Source organism: Carcharodon carcharias, chromosome 30 (genome assembly GCF_017639515.1).
Source record: "Carcharodon carcharias isolate sCarCar2 chromosome 30, sCarCar2.pri, whole genome shotgun sequence".
NCBI classification, from domain to species: domain Eukaryota; kingdom Metazoa; phylum Chordata; class Chondrichthyes; order Lamniformes; family Lamnidae; genus Carcharodon; species Carcharodon carcharias.
Genome location: NC_054496.1, coordinates 26013677 through 26033453, shown reverse-complemented (window position 1 = coordinate 26033453; position 19777 = coordinate 26013677). Strand labels below are relative to the sequence as shown.

At 45.5% G+C, this 19777-nt stretch overlaps 1 protein-coding gene across 2 annotated transcripts in view; it reads right to left on the bottom strand.

The window, feature by feature from the left end:
* LOC121271342 (atherin-like) overlaps positions 1–19777 on the bottom strand; it is a 77306-nt gene that overhangs the window by 44721 nt on the left and 12808 nt on the right. The window contains exons 3-4 of one of the 2 annotated variants that reach the window (XM_041177284.1): positions 12236–12321; positions 11443–11503 (exon numbers count right to left, since the gene is read on the bottom strand). The exons of the other annotated variant lie outside the window; for it this stretch is intronic. Coding sequence (XP_041033218.1) covers positions 11443–11503; positions 12236–12321 — 147 coding nt within the window. The remainder of the gene's footprint in view (positions 1–11442; positions 11504–12235; positions 12322–19777) is intronic. 2 annotated transcript variants of the gene reach the window in all.

The window sequence follows — 19777 nt, the reverse complement described above, 5'->3', positions numbered from 1 at the left end:
TTTCAACCCCTCTCTCACCTTCACATGGTCCATCTCCAGCACTTCCCTTTTCCCTTCCTTGACTTCTCTGTCTCTATTTCTGGTGATAGAATGTCTACCAATATCCATTGCAAGCCCACCGACTCCCACAGCTACCTCGACTACAGCTCCTCCCACCCCGCTTCCTGTAAGGAGTCCATCCCATTCTCTCTGTTCCTTCGCCTCTGTCACATCTGTTCTGATGATGCCACTTTCCAAAACAGTTCCTCTGACATGTCTTCCTTTTTCCTTAACTGAGGTTTTCCATCCACTGTGTTTGGCAGGGACCTCAACCGTGTCCAGCCCATCTCCCGTGCCTCTGCCCTCACATCTTCCCCTCCCTCCCAGCAGCATGATAGGGTCCCCCTTGTCCTCACTTATCACCCCACCAGCCTCCGCATTCAAAGGATCATCCTCCGCCATTTCCACAAACTCCAGCATGATGCCACCACCAAACATCTTCGCCTCACAACCCCCCTCACTCCTTCAGCATTCCTTAGGGACCGTTCCCTGTGACACCCTGGTCCACTCCTCCATCAATCTGAACTCCTCATCTCCTTCCCACGGCACCTTCCCATGCAATTGCAGAAGGTGCAACACCTGCCCCTTTACCTCCTCCCTCCTTGCTGTCCAAGGCCCCAAACACTCCTTTCAGGTGAAGCAGCACTTCAATTTCATCTACTGTATTTGCTGCTCCCAATGCGGTCTCTACATTGGGGACACTAAACGCAGACTGGGTGACCGCTTTGTGGAACACCTTTGCTCAGTCCACAAGCATGACCTTCCTGTCACTTGCCATTTCAACACCACCCTGCTCTCATGCCCACATGTCCGTCCTTGGCCTGCTGCATTGTTCCAGTGAAGCTCAACGCAAACTGGAGGAACAGCACCTCATCTTCCGATTAGGCACATTATAGTGACTTAACATTGAGTTCAACAATTTCAGATCATGAACTCTCTCCTCCATCTTTACCCCTTTTTTAATCCAACAATTTTTTTATTTTTATTTATTTAATCATTTTTTAAAAATTATTTTGTTATCCTTTTTCCCCAACCCACTCCCCCAACAAGGCCATCTGTCACATTTTTATGTTTTGCGTTGAGCGCTGATCCTCATTCTGCTGTCTTACTTTTATGCCACTATCAGCACCCTCTTTAGTCTTTAACACTGCCATTAACACTCCCTTTGTCTTGTGCCCATGACATCTTTGTTAAATTTCTTCTTAGCTCCCACCTATCCCTGACCTTCTATTTTGCTCCACCTCTTCTTAAACCGTATAAAATCCATCACATTTCTACTTTAGCTCTGAAGGAAGCGTCAAACGGACTCGAACTGTTAACTCTGTTCCTCTCTCCGCAGATGCTGCCAGACCCACTGAGTTTTTGCAGCATTTTCTGTTTTTGTTTCAGATTTCCAGCATCCGCAGTATTTTGCTTTTATGTTGTTGTCTCTGTGGAATTGAGAATATGTGCCCTAGGCCTCCATCTTGAACCACTGCAGTATACATGGTGAAGGTCCTCCTGCACGGTTGTTAAATAGAAATTCCAGGACTTTGCTTGGGTTAAGGAACAACAAGATACATTCAAGCCAAGAGGATGGGTGATTTAGATGTGGCGATGTTCCTATTAATCGATGAGCTTGTCCTTCCAGCTGGCGGGTTTGGGCAGCGCTGTTATAGAAGCCTTGGTCATCAGCAACTACAGGCCAGTCAGTTTAACCTAGAGCTCATGGAATAAAAGGGACAGTAGCAACAAGGACGCAAAATTGGCTGAGCGACAGGAAATAGAGTGTAGTGGTTAATGGATGTTTTTTTGGACCAGAGGAAGCTTTATAGCAGTGTTCCCCGGAGTCAGTATTCGGACCCCTGCTCTTCCTGATATATATTCATGACCTAGACCTTTGTGTACAGGGCACGATTTCAAAATCTGCGGACGATACAAAACTTAGAAGTGCTGTTAACTGTGAGGAGGATGGTGTAGAACTTCAAAAGGACTTAGACAGGTGAGTGAAATGGGTGGACAAGTGGCAGATGAAACTTAATGCAGAGAAGTGTGAAGTGATTTGTTTTGGTAGGAAGGACACAGAGGCACAATATAAAGGGTATAATTCTAAAGTTGATGCAGGAGCAGAAAGACCTGGGTGTATATGTACATAAAGTATTGAAGGTGGCAGGACAGGATGAGACAGAAGTTAATAAAGCATTTGGTATCCTTGGCTTTATTAATAGTGCATAAGAGCAAGGAGGTTATGTTAAACTTGTACAAAACACTGGTACGGTCTCAACTGGATTAGTGTGTCCAGTTCTGGGTTCCACACTTCAAGAAGGATGTGAAGACATTAGACAGAGTGCAGAAAAGATTCATGAGAATGAAGTTCCTTATCCATAGAACCTGTTATGTAGGTAGACTGGAGAAGTTGGGACTGTTTTCTTTGGAGAAAAGGTCAAGAAGAGATTTGATGGAGGCATTCAAAATCATTTGTGTCTGGACAGAGTAGATAGGGAGAAACCGTTCCCACTGGTGCAAGGATCGAGAACAAAAGGGCACAGATTTGTCATTGGCAAAAGAAGCAATGGCAACAAAGAAAAAGGTTTTCACAGTGAGTGGTTAGGACCTGGAATGCACTGAGTGTGGAGGAGTCAGGTTCAATCGAGGCATTCAAGAGGGAATTGGATTATTATCTGAGAAACAGAAACATAGAAAAAAGGAGCAGGTCATTCAGCCCTTCAAGCCTGCCCTGCCATTCAATACATCATGGCTGAACCTCTATCTCAATGCCATACTCCCATGTTCTCGCCATACCCCTTGACGCCTTTGGAGTCTAGAAATCTGTTTTCTTCTTAAATATATTCAGTGACTTGGCCTCCACAGTCTCTGTGGTAGAGAATTCCACAGGTTCATCAACCTCTGGGTGAAGAAGTTTCTCCTTATCTCAGTCCTAAATGGCCTACCCCATAATCTGAGACTGTGACCCCTTGTTCTAGACCGCCCCCCAGCCAGAGGAAACATCATCCCTGCATCCAGTCTGTCCATCCCTGTCAGAATTTTATACATTTCAATGAGATCTCCTCTCATTCTTCTAAACTCCGGTGAGTACAGGCCTAGTCAGCCCAACCTCTCCTCATACGACAATCCTGCCATCCCAGGAATCAGTCTGGTGAACCTTCGCTGCACCCCCTCAATGGTAATTATATCCTTTCTTAAGTAAGGAGACGAAAATTGCGCACAATATTCCAGGTGTGGTCTCACCAAGGCCCTGTACAGCTGCAGTAAGATATCCTTGCTTCTGTACTCAAGTCATCTCACAATGAAGGCCAGCACACCATTTGCCTTCTTAACTGCTTGCTGCACCTGCATGCTTGTTTTCAGTGATTGGTGTACAAGGACACCCAGGTCCCTTTGTACATCAACATTTTCCAATCTATCACCGTTTAAATAATACTCTGCCATTCTATTTTTCCTATCAAAGTGGATAACTTCACACTTATCCACGTTATAATGCATCTGCCATGTATTTGCCCACTCACTCAATTTGTCTAAATCGCATTGAAGCCTCTTAACATCCTCCTCACCACTCACATTCCCACCAAGCTTTGTGGCGTCAGCAAACTTGGAAATAGTATGTTTGGTTCCCTCATCCAAATTATTGATATATATTGTGAATAGCTGGGGTCCAAGCACTGATCCCTGCAGTACCCCACTAGTCACTACCTGCCACTCCAAAAAAGACCCGTTTATTCCTACTCTGTTTCCTGTCTGCTAGCCAATTCTCAATCTATGCCGATATATTACCCCCAATCCCAGGTGCTTCAATTTTTCACACTAACCTTTATGTGGGGCTTTATCAAAAGCTTTTCAAGAAGGAAGAATGTGCAGAGCTATAGGGAGAAGGCAGGGGAATGGCACTGGGCAAGTTGCTCCTTTGGCGAGCCAGCACAGACACGACAGGCCGAATAGCCACATCCTGTGCTCTAATCATTCTGTGATCAGTTTGGACATCCTTCTGTCTGAACCTTCTCTCAGCATTCTTGGCATCAGAAAGGATGGAGGAGGTACGTAACCAAACATTTGCTCCCAGGACTGTATGAAGTCATTAAGGGCTAAGATCACTGGTCATTGTCCCGCAATGAACTCAGATAGGCTGTACGCAACCAATCATTCAATATGAAGCTTAGAGCACTGACATAAAGGATCAGTGCATGGGAACCCCCTGATTCTGACAGGAATGTCAGCTACTACTTTCCACAGCTCTGTTGCAGGCAAAAAACATAATCTGTCATCTTTGATGTCTCTGCCAGATCTACATTAATCCAAAAATGGAACAAAACTCAATTGTCCTATCATTGTTGAAATAACTTAGAATATACAGAAACAGGCCATTAGGCCCAACCAGTCCATGCTGGCAACTTACAACAATTCAATGAGGCATTGCCAGGGGTACAGATCTGCTGCTGAACCCACTCCTATGAGGACAATATGCCCAACATGTTAAGGAGGACCTCCTCCATCTTCGGGGGTACCCTGCCCTAAGAGGGCCTTGGCAACCATGGACCTCCGTTGGATTGGTCCATGATTATGCTGGTCAAGGTACTGCAGTGGTCTGCCATCATCTTCTGCAGTATGGCTGACCAGGAAACTCTCCCACTCTTACCGCCTGCCATCAGGCGTATTGGAAGGATTTACAGGCTGACAATCAACCTGTTTGGTGTTATGAAAGCACCTTCCGTGGTCACCAAGTCCTGAAGTGGGACTTGAACCTGGAGCTTCTGGCCCAGAGGTAGTGATGCTACCACAAGACGTTTAACTAAGACCATCTACCCTAAATGTAAATCTAGACATATTTAAGCCCTTAGATAACATTTGAAACAATTTTTGTTTAAGTACTGTATGCCATTTAAGCAAATGACCATTTACTGAAATAACCAAAAAACGGACTGAAAAATTAAGACTGATGGAGCCCAGATATCCCATAAGGTAGGTAAAAGCAAAATACTGCGGATGCTAGAAATCTGAAACAAAAATAAAAATTGCTAGAAAAACTCAGCAGGTCTGACAGCATCTGTGGAGAGGAAGACAGAGTTAATGTTTCGAGTCTGTATGACACTTCATCAGAACTAAAGAGGGGTAGAAATGTGGTGAAATATAAGCTGTTTAAGGGGAGTGCGGCTGGTGGAGCTGGATAGAGGGCCAGTGATAGGTGGAGGCAAAGGAGAGATAGCCAAAGATCTTAATGTCACCATTAGCACATTTCTCAGCTAATATCACCACCGTCAACACCCCTTTGTCCTTTTGTCTATGACATCTTTGGCTATCTCTCCTTTGCCTCCACCTATCACTGGCCCTCTATCCAGCTCAACCTGTCCCACCCCCCCTCAAACAGCTTATATTTCTATCCCTCTTTAGTTCTGAAGAAGTCATACTGACTCGAAACGTTAACTCTGTCTTCCTCTCCACAGATGCTGTCAAACCTGCTGAATTTTTCCAGCAATTTTTGTTTTTGTATCCCATAAGGTAGATTGAGAGAATTATTTGTGCTGGTTGGGAGTCTAAAAATTAGAGCGAAACCTTTAAGAAGTGAAGTTGGGAAACAATTCTGTACACAAAGGGCGAGTAGAAATTTGGAACTCTCCTCCTACAAATGACAATTCATGCTTGATCAATTGTAAATTTGAATTATGAGATTGGTAGATATCTGTTAACCAAGGGGTATATGGAGGCAGGTATATGGAGTTAGGTCACAGATCAACCATGAATTGAATGGCCACTGAATGGCAGAGCAGGCTCGAGGGGCTCAATAGCCTCCCTCCTGCTCTTAAGATGTTATGATTTTAGATATGAACCATGGTTCAGCTGGTAGCACTCTCACCTCTAAATCACAAGGTTCTAGGTTCAAGTTCCACTCCAGACTCGAGCACAAAAATTAAGGCTGACACTCCAGTGTAGTACTGAGAAAGTGCTGCACAGTAGCAGCAGTGTGTACCATCTTCAAGATGCACTGCAGGAATTCACCAAGGCTCCTTAGACAGCACCTTCCAAACCCACAACTACTACCACCTAGAAGGACAAGGGTAGCAGATAGGTGGGAACATCACCACCTGGTTACCTCCAAGTCACTCACCATCCTGACTTGGAAATATATCGTTGTTCCTTTATTGTCGCTGAGTCAAAATATTGGAACTCCCTTTCTAACAGCACTGTGGGTGTACCTACACCACATGGACTGCAGCGGTTCAAGAAGGCAGCTCACCACCACCTCAAGGGCAACTAGGGATAGGCAATAAATGCTGGGTCAGCCAGCGAAGCTCACACCTCGTGAGTGAAGGGGAAAAAAACTATCGGAGGTGCTCATCTGTTCATCCAAGGCCCCATCTGCCTATTCAGGTGGATGTAAAAGATCCCATGACACTACTTCAAAGCAGAGCAGGAGAGTTATTCCCAGTGCCTTGGCCAATATGTATTCCTCAATCAACATCACAAAAAGTGATTATCTCCTCATTATCACATTCCTGTTTGTGGGAGCTTGCTATGAACAAATTCAGCTGCGATTAGAGACTACACTTCAAAAGTACTTAATTGGCTGTAAAAAGCTTTGGAAATGTTGGTGGTCGTGAAAAGCACTATATGATTCCCATTTTCTTCTTTTTGATCTCTTGTTTTCTAATAGGATTGAATGAGCTGAATTGATAGGTTGCAATTCCAACCCCTGGACTGGTATCAAATGGTGCTTGTTGACGGTCAGCTTTCCCATCCCAGTGCCAATTAGTGCAGGACTAATCCTCAAAGACAACTGAGGAAGTGATGCCCAAATCCAATGAACGAATAGAAAAAAACTCTTGAACAAAGACAATGATGCCTTGTGCACTGTGGCTCAGAGAACATTGGAGCTTATTTCAGAGTTAGTAATACTGGAGCTGCCTTAGCCCTACCTAATGCCAAAGCTTGCCTCCTGCTTCAGGTACCATGCCCTAAGAGGGCACTGGCGATCACAGACTTCCATTGGATTGGTCCATAATTCTGCTTGGCAAAGTACTGCAGTGGTTTGTCGTTGCCTTCTACAGTGTGGCTGACCAGGAAACTCTCCTGCTCTTACTACCTGCCATCAGGTATATTGGAGGGATTTACAGGCTGATAATCAACCTGTTTGGCCACGTTATAAACACACCTTCTGCAGCCATCAAATCCTGAAGTGGGATTTGAACCCAGAGCTTCTGGGCCAGAGATATGGATGCTACCCACTGTGCGATAAGACCTCCCAGTCCTAGAGGTCATAAATATCAGAAAGCCATTAATAAATCAAATGAAGAACTTCTGGAGAAACTTCTATCAGTTCAGCCTGCCGACCTCTGTGAAGGAATACACCTTTGGACTTAGATTCTGGACTTTGGACACATGTGAAACAATAATTCTTTTCTCTGTGGTCTTTGCCCTGTCAATCTTTCTTTCGCTATCCCCCTCTTTTAGTGTATGAGTGAAAAGGAGGCAATGTTGCTACCCTCCTCCCACCTTTGAGTGTGTGCAAATAAACTAACCCTCTGAGCTCATCCTATCACAAATTTGCTGTGGGGTTATTAATAGAAATTGACTCACACGAAAACCAAGGGGTTGGAAAACATGCCACTGTTTATAAAGGGGGAAGCATATCAAAGCACCTTTCTGTTTATGGATGGAGAAATCAGGGCTGTTTAAATTGACACCCTCCCCCCGCAACTGTCTGTAACACTTCTTTATCCAAAGAATGGTGAGAACGTGAAGCTCATATGGAATTGTCGAAGCTGAATAGAAAGATAAGGGGGAACATTAGCGAGAAACTGAAATGTCTCAACCCTCAATCAAAAAACAACGTCGAATCGGCCTTGGCTTGTTCCCACTTGTTGGGTCAAATCATCCTGCTTTCAGGCAGAGACTTCAGTGCCCAATGGCACTGTTTTACACATGTTGCCGGTCTGGTGGAAAGCATGTGAGATTATGAGATGGGGATTCCCAGTCAACCTTCAAACCCAGTGCAAGACAAGGTATGGCAATGGCTTTTTATTCGATTCCATTACTATCGCAGTAGAAAATAATCTTGTACCAGCAACGCCACCTGGAAGCTCCCCTCCAAGCCACACACCATCCTGACTTGGAAATATATCACCGTTCCTTCACTGTCACTGGGTCAAAATCCTAGAACTCCCTCCCTAACAGCACTGTGGGTGTACCTACACCACATGGACTGCTGCGGTTCAAGAAGGCAGCTCACAACCGCCTCCTCAAGGGTAATTAGGGATGGGCAACACCTGCAATGCTCACATCCCAAAAACAAATTTAAAAACTGCACTATGGCTTGATGGGCTGAATAGCCTTCATCTTGTGCTAGATCATTCTCAGATTCTATCCCTCTCAATGGTGATGTAAAATCGTTATGGCCAGTAACAGATTCAAGAGGTAAGTCAGGAGGTTGAAGAGGCCCTTCCTACAGAGTACAGCCAATGGCAACAAAGAGAAAACAATAGTTGGGCTGGTCATGGTAAGTACGCATCACAGGAACGGAGATCACATGAATCTTGCAAACACTGTTAGCAATATCCTTAAAGGAACATGACTCATGATCTCCCTCAGTTTTTTGACCTGTCTATATGTGCGTAGAAGATGGAAGTCTAATATTGGAGATGGGACGATGGTCATCTTGTAATGTCACTGGACTAGTAATCCAGACGCCCGGGCTCATGCTCTGGGACAAGGGTTCAAATCCCACCACAGCAGCTGGTGGAATTCAAATTCTATTAATAAATCTGGAATATAAAACTAGTCTCAGTGATGGTGTTCATGAAACTATCTTCAATTGTCATAAAAACTCATCCGGTTCACTAATGCCCTTTAGGGAAGGAAATCTGCCGTCCTTACCTGGTTTGGCCTACATGTGACTCCAGATCCACAGCAATGTGGTTGACTCTTAACTACCCTCTGAAATGGCTGAGCAAGCCTTTTAGTTCAAGGGCAATTAGGGATGGGCAACAAATGCTGACCCTGCCAGTGATGCCCACATCCCATAAAAGAAGAAAAAATCTGTGGAAATGACTGTTAAATATAAACGCAGATGGTGTTGTTCAACTAGCAACTGAACATTTTACAGTGTTGTCACAGTTACATGTTGCCTCAGCAACCGATGAATTGCCTGTAGTGATCAGATTGGTTGTGAATATATCAACGAAAAAAGCGCAATACTTTGAAGTCAGAACATTAATGTGTACAGGTCAACTATATCAAAATAGTAGCAAGACTTGCTGGGAATGGATGTCTTGATGAAGTTGATGGCCTGGGAATATTAATATTGGGACATCTCTGGTTTTAGTAGCTATTAGTTGGCTAAAGCCAGAGGTGTGGACCTATGGCCTCCTTCTCATACATAGCCCATTGAGATGACTAGCCCATATCAGTGTTAACTATCTGCAGGTGGACAGTCAGTACATTGAAGATGCTAGTGGCTGAGGCCAAAGACATCTCTCTGTTGGCAGATTTGGCAACAATGGGGTTTTCTGAAAACAATTCTTCAGCATCCCATGAGTGGTTAGAAACATAACCAAGCTCACCAGGGCATGAAAGCACCTGGGCAAGATCAAGGCCATAAGGACAGAAAGTCTCATGATCGATCACTGATTCATTAAGAAACCCTGTCTTGGAGAACTGGTGGTGCAGTGGTGATGTCACTGGACTGGTAATCCAGAGGCCCAAGCTGAAGCTCTGAGGACATGGGTTCAAATCCCGCCAGGGCAGCTGGTGGAATTTAAATTCAATTAATAAAATCTAGAATTGAAAGCTAGTCTCAGTAATAGTGACCATGAAACTATCAATAATCATAAAAACACATCTGGTTCACTAATGCCCTTTAGGGAAGGAAATCTGCTGTCTGGTTTGGCCTATATGTGACTCCAGACCCACAGCAATGTGGTTGACTCTTAACAACCCTCTGAAATGCCCTAGGAAGCCATTTAGTTCAAGGGTAATTAGGGATGGGCAACAAATGCTGACCCTGCCAGTGATGCCCACATCCCATGAAAGAATAAAATAAACTTGGTATTGGGAGTGTCGCTATGATTTTTAAAATTCTTTCACGGGGTGTGGGCCAGCATTTATTGCCCATCCCTAATTGCCCTTGAGAAGGTGGTGGTGAGCTGCCTACTGGAACCGCTGCAGTCCATGTGGTGTAGGTACACCCACAGTGCTGTTAGGGAGGGAGTTCCAGGATTTTGACCCAGCGACAGTGAAGGAACGGCCATATATTTCCATGTCAGGGTGGTGTGTGTGTCTCTTGGAGGGGAACTTCCAGGTGGTGGTGTCCATGTGCATCTGCTGTCCTTATCCTTCTAGGTGGTAGAGGTCGCAGGTTTTTAGGGTACTGTCAAAGAAGCCTTGGTGAGTTGTTGCAGTGCATCTTGTAGATGGTGCACACTGCCACCACAGTGCATTGGTGGTGGAGGGAGTGAATGTTTAAGGTGTTGGATGGGGTGCCAATTAAGTGGGCTGCTTTGCCTTGGATACTGTCGAGCTGTAGTGAGTGTTGTGGGAGCTGCACTCATCCAGGCAAGTGGAGAGAATTCCATCACACTCCTGACTGGTGACTTGTAGACAGTAAACAGGCTGCCCTGGTGGGATTTGAACCCACGTCCTTCCAGCATTAGTCTGAGCCTTTGGATTACCTGTTCAGTGACATCACCACTGCATCTCTCCAACCTTTATATGGGCCTTTATATATCCTCTCATCTATTTCCTCCACATCTTTAGATTGCTCAACAAGTTCTCACAGAAGTTTCAATGTTTTGAATATCCGATCTTTTCTCCAATAATCACTCCACGATGTACAAAAGATGTTTATGGTGGGGTTCAGTGATGGTAAGCCATTGAATGTCAAGGGAAGATGGTTAAATTCTCTCTTGTTGGAGATGGTCATTGCCTGGCACTGTGTGGCGTGAATATTACTTCCCACTTATCAGCCCAAGCCTGAATGTTGTCCTGGTCTTGCTGCATATGGACATGGTCTGCTTCAGTATCTGCAAATGGTGCTGAACATTATGTAATCATCCCCACTACCTCTGACCTTATGATTGCCAATGTCCTTGGGGGTGGTGCAGGGGAATTACATCAGCCCTTCATTAACATCCATGAAGAAGGTAGAAGATGCCAACAGGGAAACCATAGACACAGAGAGAACCACCGAGTTTTAGAGAACGGAATGATTGATCTCGTGTTCAGGGAAGAAGTTACCAGTACCCACTCCCACCACCATGGGGAAATAGGGCATGTGTCCACTAGAAGAACGAGGGCTGAGTTAAGGGACTGGTGGCGGGCTGATAGCTGTGGAGCTTCACCTCAGTCAGGGAAAAGCAAAATGTCAAAGTGTTTCACTGAGGGGCAGATGGGGTGGTGATGGAGCTAAACATTCCCTACCTTCGGTTGCTTTGGCTCCTGGCTGCTGGCAGGTTAGGGAATCAGATTCTTCATGGGGTTTCTGGAAAGGAGAAATGTGTGTGTCAAAGCAGCCTGGCACCATCGCTCCATAAAGAGACCTGACCTCAGCCTCCCCAATCAGGATCTGACCCTGGTTCCCCCGTTACACACAGTCCCAATCCTCACTCAAACTCTCTTCACTGTCCGGACTCTGACCCTTCTCCCCTCCACAACACCAACCCCACCCCCCTCCACGATCCACATGGTCTGTCTATAGGTTGAAAACTCTCCCAAGAGCTGAAGAAATAATTAGAAGTTTGAAACGGTAGAAGATTCTAACAGGGGAACCATAGACGCTAGAGGGAACCACCGAGTGTTGGAGGAAGGAACGACTGATCTCGTGTTCAGGGAGGAAGTTACCAGTACCCACTCCCACCACCACCACCCCACTCCCCATCTCATTTCGGTGCCTCCATCCCGTGTCCTCCCATCTACCTGAACCCCTTCCCCTCCTCTGTACTGTGTCCCTTCCCCCTCTCCTGTCCCATCATCCCTCCTGCACTAATTCCCTTTCCGCGTCCTTCACCACCGCACCCCCCCCCCCCCCCCAACCCCCCCCCCCCACCACCACCAACCATCCCATCTGTTATTTCTCCCAAATGAGAATCTTATTTGGTTAACCTCTCCCTGGGGGGTGGACGGAAGGAACAGAATCATAGGAATTGGAGAGAAGGAAAACCCCTGCGCTCCGATCAAAACGTCAAAAGGGGTAAAACGCACCCCCGATACTCACATTCTCCATATCGTGGGACATCTCACTGGAATCACAGAGTGCAGGTTCCTGTTGATCATTTGGCCCCACCTCAGATTCAACCCCCCCTGTGATGTGAAAAAAAAAAGAATGAACTGTGCAGAACACTGAGCAGAATTTGGGTTTAAAACGTGAGTCTTGACGAGTGTGAGCACAATCCAGACTCCAGGAATGGAGAGTTTAATCAGGAACACTTGAATTGGTCCAATCCTGGCTGCACAAGCCCACGGGGGGATAGAGGCGGAGACTATCGGCCTCAAACTCAGAGACATTGTTCAATTACAAATGTAGAGGAGTTCCACAGGGCGTTGTCATCCTTTGCAGAGTTCCATAATATTTCCAGCGTAGAAACGGGACATTCGGCCCAACTGGTCTCTGCTGGTGTTTATGTTCCACACAAGCCTCCTCCCACCTTATTTCATCTAGTCCTAGCAGCATATCCTAATCTGCTCTCCTTCACATACTTTTTAAATAAATTCTTTCATGGGATTCGAGTGCTGCTGGCTAGACCAGGTGAGCCGTCTTCTTGAACTGCTGCAGTCCGTGTGGTGTGGGTACACCAACGGTGCTATCAGGGAGGGAGTTCCAGGATTTTGACCAGCGACAGTGAAGGAACGGCGATATATTTCCAAGTCAGGGTGGTGTGCGTCTTGGAGGGCAACTTGCAGGTGGCAGTGTTCCCATGCATCTTCTGCCTTTGTCCTTTTAGGTGGTAGAGATCGTGGGTTTGGAATTTGTCAATGGAGCCTTGGTGAGTTGCTGCAGCGCATCTTGTAGATGGTACACACTGCTGCCACTGCGTCAATGATGGATGGAATGAACATTTAAGTTGGTGGATGGAGTGCCGATCAAGTGAGCTGCTGTGTCCTTGCCTTGTTTGCCCTTAAAGACATACATGCTATTCACTGCAAGCACTCCTTTTGGTAATAAGTTCCCTGTTCTTACCACTGTCTGGTTAAAGAAGTTTCTCCTGAATTCCCTATTGGATTTATTAGTGACTATATTACATTTATGGCCACTAGTTTTGATCTCCCCAAAAGTGAACGTATTTTCTCTACATCAACCCTACCTAATTTTAAAGACCTCCACTAGGTTGTCCCTCAGCCTCTTTTCCAGCGGAAAGAGTCCCATTCTGTTCAGTCCTTCCTGATAGTTATAACTTCTCAGCTCTGGTATCATTCTTGTAAATATTATTTTCACCTTCTCCAGTATTCTATATACTTTGTGTAATATAGAGTCCAGAACTGTGCACAGTACTCCCAAAAGCAGTCTAAACAAGGTATGATGCAAGTTTAACATATCTGCTTCTCAATTCTATTCCTCATGGAGGCCAAAGCTTTATTTGAATTTTTAAAGCCTTATGAATCTGTGTCGCTACTTATAGACATTTGTGTACCTACGTCCTCAGATCTGTCAGCATCTCACTCCATTAAGGTTCTTATTTTCCATTGAATAGGTCCTTAGTCCTCCGATTAAAACCACCAAAAAGCCCATTCCTCACCCCTCTGTACCATCTCAGTGCAATAAATGTCTTACAATAAGTTGACCAGAGATTTAAACAAGGTCTGCCCTCTCCTGCATGAGGGGAAATAGCATCTGCCAACTCCGCTGCTGAGGAGTGAACATACCTTAAAGGTTTCCAGTAACATCACCCAATTTTTTTTTATCCATTGATGGGTTGTGGGCGTTGCTGGCTAGGCCAGCATTTAATGCCCGTCCCTACTTGCCCCTGAGAAGGTGGTGGTCAGCCGACTTCTTGAACCGCTGCAGACCCTTTGGTGTAGGTGCACCCACAGTGCTGTTAGGGAGGGAGTTCCTGGGTTTTGACCCAACGACAGTGAAGGAACGGTCGATATATTTCCAAGTCCAATTAAGTAGAGGCATTGAGGACAAACACAGGGAAGTTATGCTGAACCTACATAAAGCTCTGGTTAGGACACAACTGGAGAACTGGTCACCACAGTAGGAATGATTTTTTTCTTTATTCTTTCATGGGATGTGGGCGGTGCTGCCAAGGCCAGCATTTGATGCCCATCCTTAATTTCCCTTGAACTGAGTGGCTTGCTCGGCCATTTCAGAGGGCAGTTAAGAGTCAACCACATTGCTGTGGGTCTGGAGTCACATGTAGGCCAGACCGGGTAAGTTTGGCAGATTTCCTTCCCTAAAGGACATTGGTGAACCGGATGGGTTTTTACGACAATCGATGATGGTTTCATGGTCACCATGATTGAGACTGGCTTTCAATTCCAAATTTATTCATTGAATTTAAATTCCACCAGCTGCTGTGGTGGGATTGGATCCTGTGTCCCCAGGGCATTGGTCTGGGCCTCCAGGTTGCTAACCTAATGACATTAACACTGCACCATTATCTCACCCCGGGTCCTTGAGAGGATACGGAGGAGATTTACCAGAATGGGTCCAGGGATGAGGGATTTTAGTTACAGGGTCAGATTGGAGAATCTGGGGTTGTTCTCCTCAGAGTGAAGGAGATTGAGGGGAGATGTAATAGAGGTGGACAAGATTATGACGGGTTTGGATAAGGTAGATAAAGTAAAACTGTTCCCATTAGCTGATAATACAAGGACGAGGATACACAGTTTAAGGTTTTGGGTAAGGGATGATGTAAGGGAAAACTGATAATGACCCGGAACTCGCTGCTCATGAGGGGGTGGAAGCAGAAACGTTGAATGATTTCAAAAGGAAATTGGATGGGGCACTTGTGGGAAATTAACTGGTTGAGCTACAGAAAAGAGGAACGGGATCGAGTGGATTGCTCTGCAGATAGCCGGCATGGACTCGATGGGCTGAATGGCCTCCTTCTGTGCCATCAGGACTCTAAATTGGGCACCAAACCACTAACAGAATATCTAAAACAAAAACAGAATTACCTGGAAAAACTTAGCAGGTCTGGCAGCATCGGCGGAGAAGAAAAGAGTTGACGTTTCGAGTCCTCATGACCCTTCGACAGAACTGTCAACAGAATATCTAGCCTGGAGTTTGGGCTTGGAGTGCTCCCTGGGAGTATAGGTCTCATTCAGCAAGTACAAAGTAGCAACCGGTATTGCAAAACAATCTAATCTGCGTTTAGGAAGCATCTTTAAAATGTCCTCGGACATTTCAAAGGAGCACAAGTAGATGGATAGGAGCATTAAACACCAGCATAAGCTGGTTGGGCTGAATGGCCTGCTTCTGTCCTGCAAATACAATGGGGGTGTAGGTCAGACCTAACATGGAGCAAAAGGAGGAGATTTTAGGACAGGTGACTAAAAGCTTTCTCAAACTGGTAGGTTCTATTTAACAGCAGAGCTTGGCGTAGAGGATTAAGGAGGGAATTCCAGAGCTTAGGGGCCCAGGCACAACAAAGTTGATGAGCGGCTGCAGAGAGGAGGCTAGGGCTGTCTCCGGATCTGAGCCCTGTGGGAGGGTCACTGACCTGAAACATTAACCCTAACTCCCTCTCTCTCCAGATGCTTTCTAACCCACTGAGTGTTTCCAGCATTTACTGTTCTTTATTGCAGACTTCCAGCATCTGTGGCATTGTGCGTTTTGTTGATGTTTACAGACTTTCCCTGTTCTCAGCCCCCATTACCACAAAATAGACCACTGCTTGCACGATACGCTTCAATAATTGGGTATTGAAAGTACAGATCCAGGCTGGGACAGAGAGAGTGATGGCAGAACCATGAGAAACACAACTATACTGTACAAATTTGTACAGAACTGTATGGAGAGGATTGTGTACAGAACAATACTGTGTAGTGTTTTATTGAACTGTATTGCACACGTTTAAGAAGCACCTTATAAAAAAGGCATGGAAACAAAAGGCGGGAGGGACAAACACACACTCCTCAGCCCTGATACCTGGAGGGAGGAGTGAGTTGATGGGTGATCTCTGAAGAGGCATCAAAAGTAGTTTGGAATGCCAATTACTTACTACAAGTAAGCAAACTGAAGGGGTCCAACAAATGGGAGCGCCGGGCTATCATTATCAAGATGCAGCTGGTAAACATCAAAGAACAGGTAAACACAGTATAATGTGCGATATGGTAATGCGATGAAGCATGAGATTTTGTTTGTGCTGATGGGTTAAAGATGCTTCACTGGTTTAGCTCACCAGTAACACTCAGCTCAGAAGAGTCAGGAGACTGTGGGTTGAAATCCCACTCCAGGATTTGAACACATAATTTAGGTTAACACCTCAGTGCTGAAGGGGTGCTGCGCCGTTGGAGGGGCCGTGCTGTCCGAGGGGCAGTGCTGAGGGGGCGCTGCACTGTCAGAGGTTCTGTCTTTCGAATGAAACAATAAACTAAAGTTCTGTCTACTTTTCAAGTAGATGTAAAAGATCCCACGACACTGTTTGAAGAGCAAGGCAGCCCTCCCATTGTCCTGACTTGCATTTATACAGCATCTTTACAGGGTGCCCCAAACTGCTTTACAGTCAATGAGCACTTTCTGAAGTGTAATCATCTTCCTCAGCACCGCTCCCCCTAGACAGTGCAGGGTTCCATCGGCAACGCCCCTCTGATACTGCAGCACTCCCTTAGCACTGAGGTGCCAACCTAAATTGGATGTTCAAATCCTGGAGTGCGATTTGATACCAAAGTCTCCTGCCTCTTCTGAACTGTGAGTGTTACCAGTGAGCTAGAGTGACGAAGCATAATTAGCCCATAAACAGAAATAAAATCATGGGCTCCCACAAGGCCATATCCCACATTATACTCTGTGTTTACCTGTACTTCGATGTCTTCCAGCTACATCACTGATAACGATAGCCCGGCACTCCCATTTGTGGACAGTTACCCCTTCAGTTTGCTTAATTGTAGCAAATACTTAACATTCCAAACTACCTTTGATACCTCTCTGAGGTCACCCATTAATTCACTCCTCACTGTCCAGGTATTGGGGCTCAGGAATGTATCTTCACCCCTCCTGCCATTTGTTTCCATGCCTGTTACATAAGGTGCTTCTGTGAAGTGTGCTGTACAGTTCTATAAAATGCTATACTGTACTGCCTGTGTCGTAATGTTCTATGCACTATCCTCTCTGCTGGTTGGAGTCATACCTAGCACAAAGGAAGACGGTTGTTGGAGGTCAATCATCTCAGTTCCAGACACATCATTGCAGGAGTTCCTCAGGGTAGTGTCCTAGGCCCAACTATCTTCAGCTGCTTCATCAGTGACCTTCCTTCCATCATAAGGTCAGAAGTGGGGATGTTCACTGATGATTGCACAATGTTCAGCACCACTGGTGACTCCTCAGATACTGAAGCAGTCCATATCCAAATGCAACATGACTTGGACAATATCCAGGCTTGGGCTGACAAGTGGCAAGTAACATTTGTGCCACACAAGTGCCAGGCAATGACCATCTTCAACAAGAGAGAATCTAACCATTGTCCCTTGGCATGGGAACACCACAACGTGCAAGTTCCCCTCCAAGCCACTCACCATCCTGACTTGGAAATATATCGCTGTTCCTTCACTGTCGCTGGGTCAAAATCCTGGAACTCCCTCCCTAACAGCACTGTGGGTGTACCTACACCACATGGACTGCAGCAGTTCAAGAAGGCAGCTCACCACTGCCATTTAGGGATGGGCAATATATGCTGACCTAGCCAGCGATGCCCACATCCCATGAGTGAATTTTTAAAACATCCTTCCATCCAGTTCTGCATAAATTTTTGCAAAATAGTCGTGCTTCACATTGTTCCACTGTTCATTTCACAGCAACCAATCTACGCTCAGCAAGATCCCACAAACAGCAAGTTATCATGACCAGTCTGTTTTAGTATTGTTTGTTGAGGGATAAATGTTACAAGACACAGGGGAGAACTCCCATAAGACACAGGAGCAGGAGTAGGCTGTACAGCTCCTTGATCCTGCTCTGCCACTCAGTAAGATTCTGGCTGATTTCCTATCACACACTTTGTTGCCCTTTCCCATCCCACATCCATTTATTTCCATAGAGTCATCCAGGTCCGTGTGAAAGTGAAAAGAGGCAAATGGACTTCCTTAGAACTAAGGGATATAGATCGGTTGGAGACTTGGGCAGAGAAATGGCAGATGGAATTTAATCTGGACAAATGCGAGGTAATGCATTTTGGAAGGTCTAATACAGGCAGGAATTATACAGTAAATGGCAGAACCCTTAAGTGCATTGATGAGCAGAGGGATCTGGGTGTACAGGTCCACAGGTCACTGAAAGTGGCAACGCAGGTGGATAAGGTAGTCAGGAAGGCATTTGGCATGCTTGCCTTCATTGGCAGGGGTATTGAGTATAAAAGCTGGGAAGTCATGCTGCAGCTGTATAGAACCTTGGTTAGGCCACACTAGGAATATTGCGTGAAATTCTGGTCGCCACATTACCAGAAGGATATGGAGGCATTGGAGAGGGTGCAGAGGAGGTTTACCACGATGCTGCCTGGTCTGGAGGTTATTAGCTATGAGGAGAGGTTGGAGAAACTCGGATTGTTCTCACTAGAGCGACGGAGATTGAGGGGCGACTTGATAGAAGTTTACAAAATTATGAGTGGCGTGGACAGAATAGATAGTCAGAAGCTTTTTCTCAGGGTGGAAGAGTCAATTACTAGGGGACATAGATTTAAGGTGAGAGGAGAAAACTATAGAGGAGATGTGCGGGGCAAGTTTTTTACGCAGAGGGTAGTGAGTGTCTGGAATTCGCTGCCAGAGGAGGTGGTGGAAGCAGGTATGATAGTGGTGTTTAAGAAGCAGCTTGACAAATACATGAATAGGATGGGAATAGAGGGAGACGGAACCCGGAAGTGCAAACTGTTTTAGTTGACGGGCAATATGATCGGCACAGGCTTGGAGGGCTGAAGGGCCTGTTCCTGTGCTGTACTTTTCTTTTTTTTTGTTCAAAAAGCTACCCCAAAACTTTACTACCTATATTCCTTAACAATTTAATCGTGCCTCAATGTATTCCCAGGTTGATGTACAAATGCAGTTTTCTGGTCAACACAACAGTGCATCTGTGATAAATTACTGATCCATTCAACCTTTCATTAATCTACTCATTTCACATTCTTGTTAAGGGTTTTACATGAAATGCAGTTTTACGAGATTGTAAGCCAAACAGCCGATTTAACAACAGGGATTAATTAATTGCATTCTGCAATTTGTTCTGTTATTAAGAACTTTGTTTCTATATTTTCTGAAGCTTAATGGGACTGCTCTGCTAACTCACTTTGTCTGCCATTGTGGTTTTAACAGCTATGAGCCATACTGCAATGGGTTTTAGGGGGTCCTTGCACCCATCCGATATCAGCATTGATGCAGAGGGTTCCACCTTGCACAGCCATTAAATGTGTAGGTCCTGCAACTCTGGAGTTGAGCCCAAATCTGGCTGAGGAGCAACTTCAGGAAATCCCACTCCGTTTTGATCCAGTTTCAGAATGGGTCTGTCCTCACTCCAGATTTGGGCTGTACTTACACCACATAACTAATCTCAGTGCTCTTCTGCACACCTGTGGTATAAACGTGCAAATGTAAATCACTGGTACTGGAA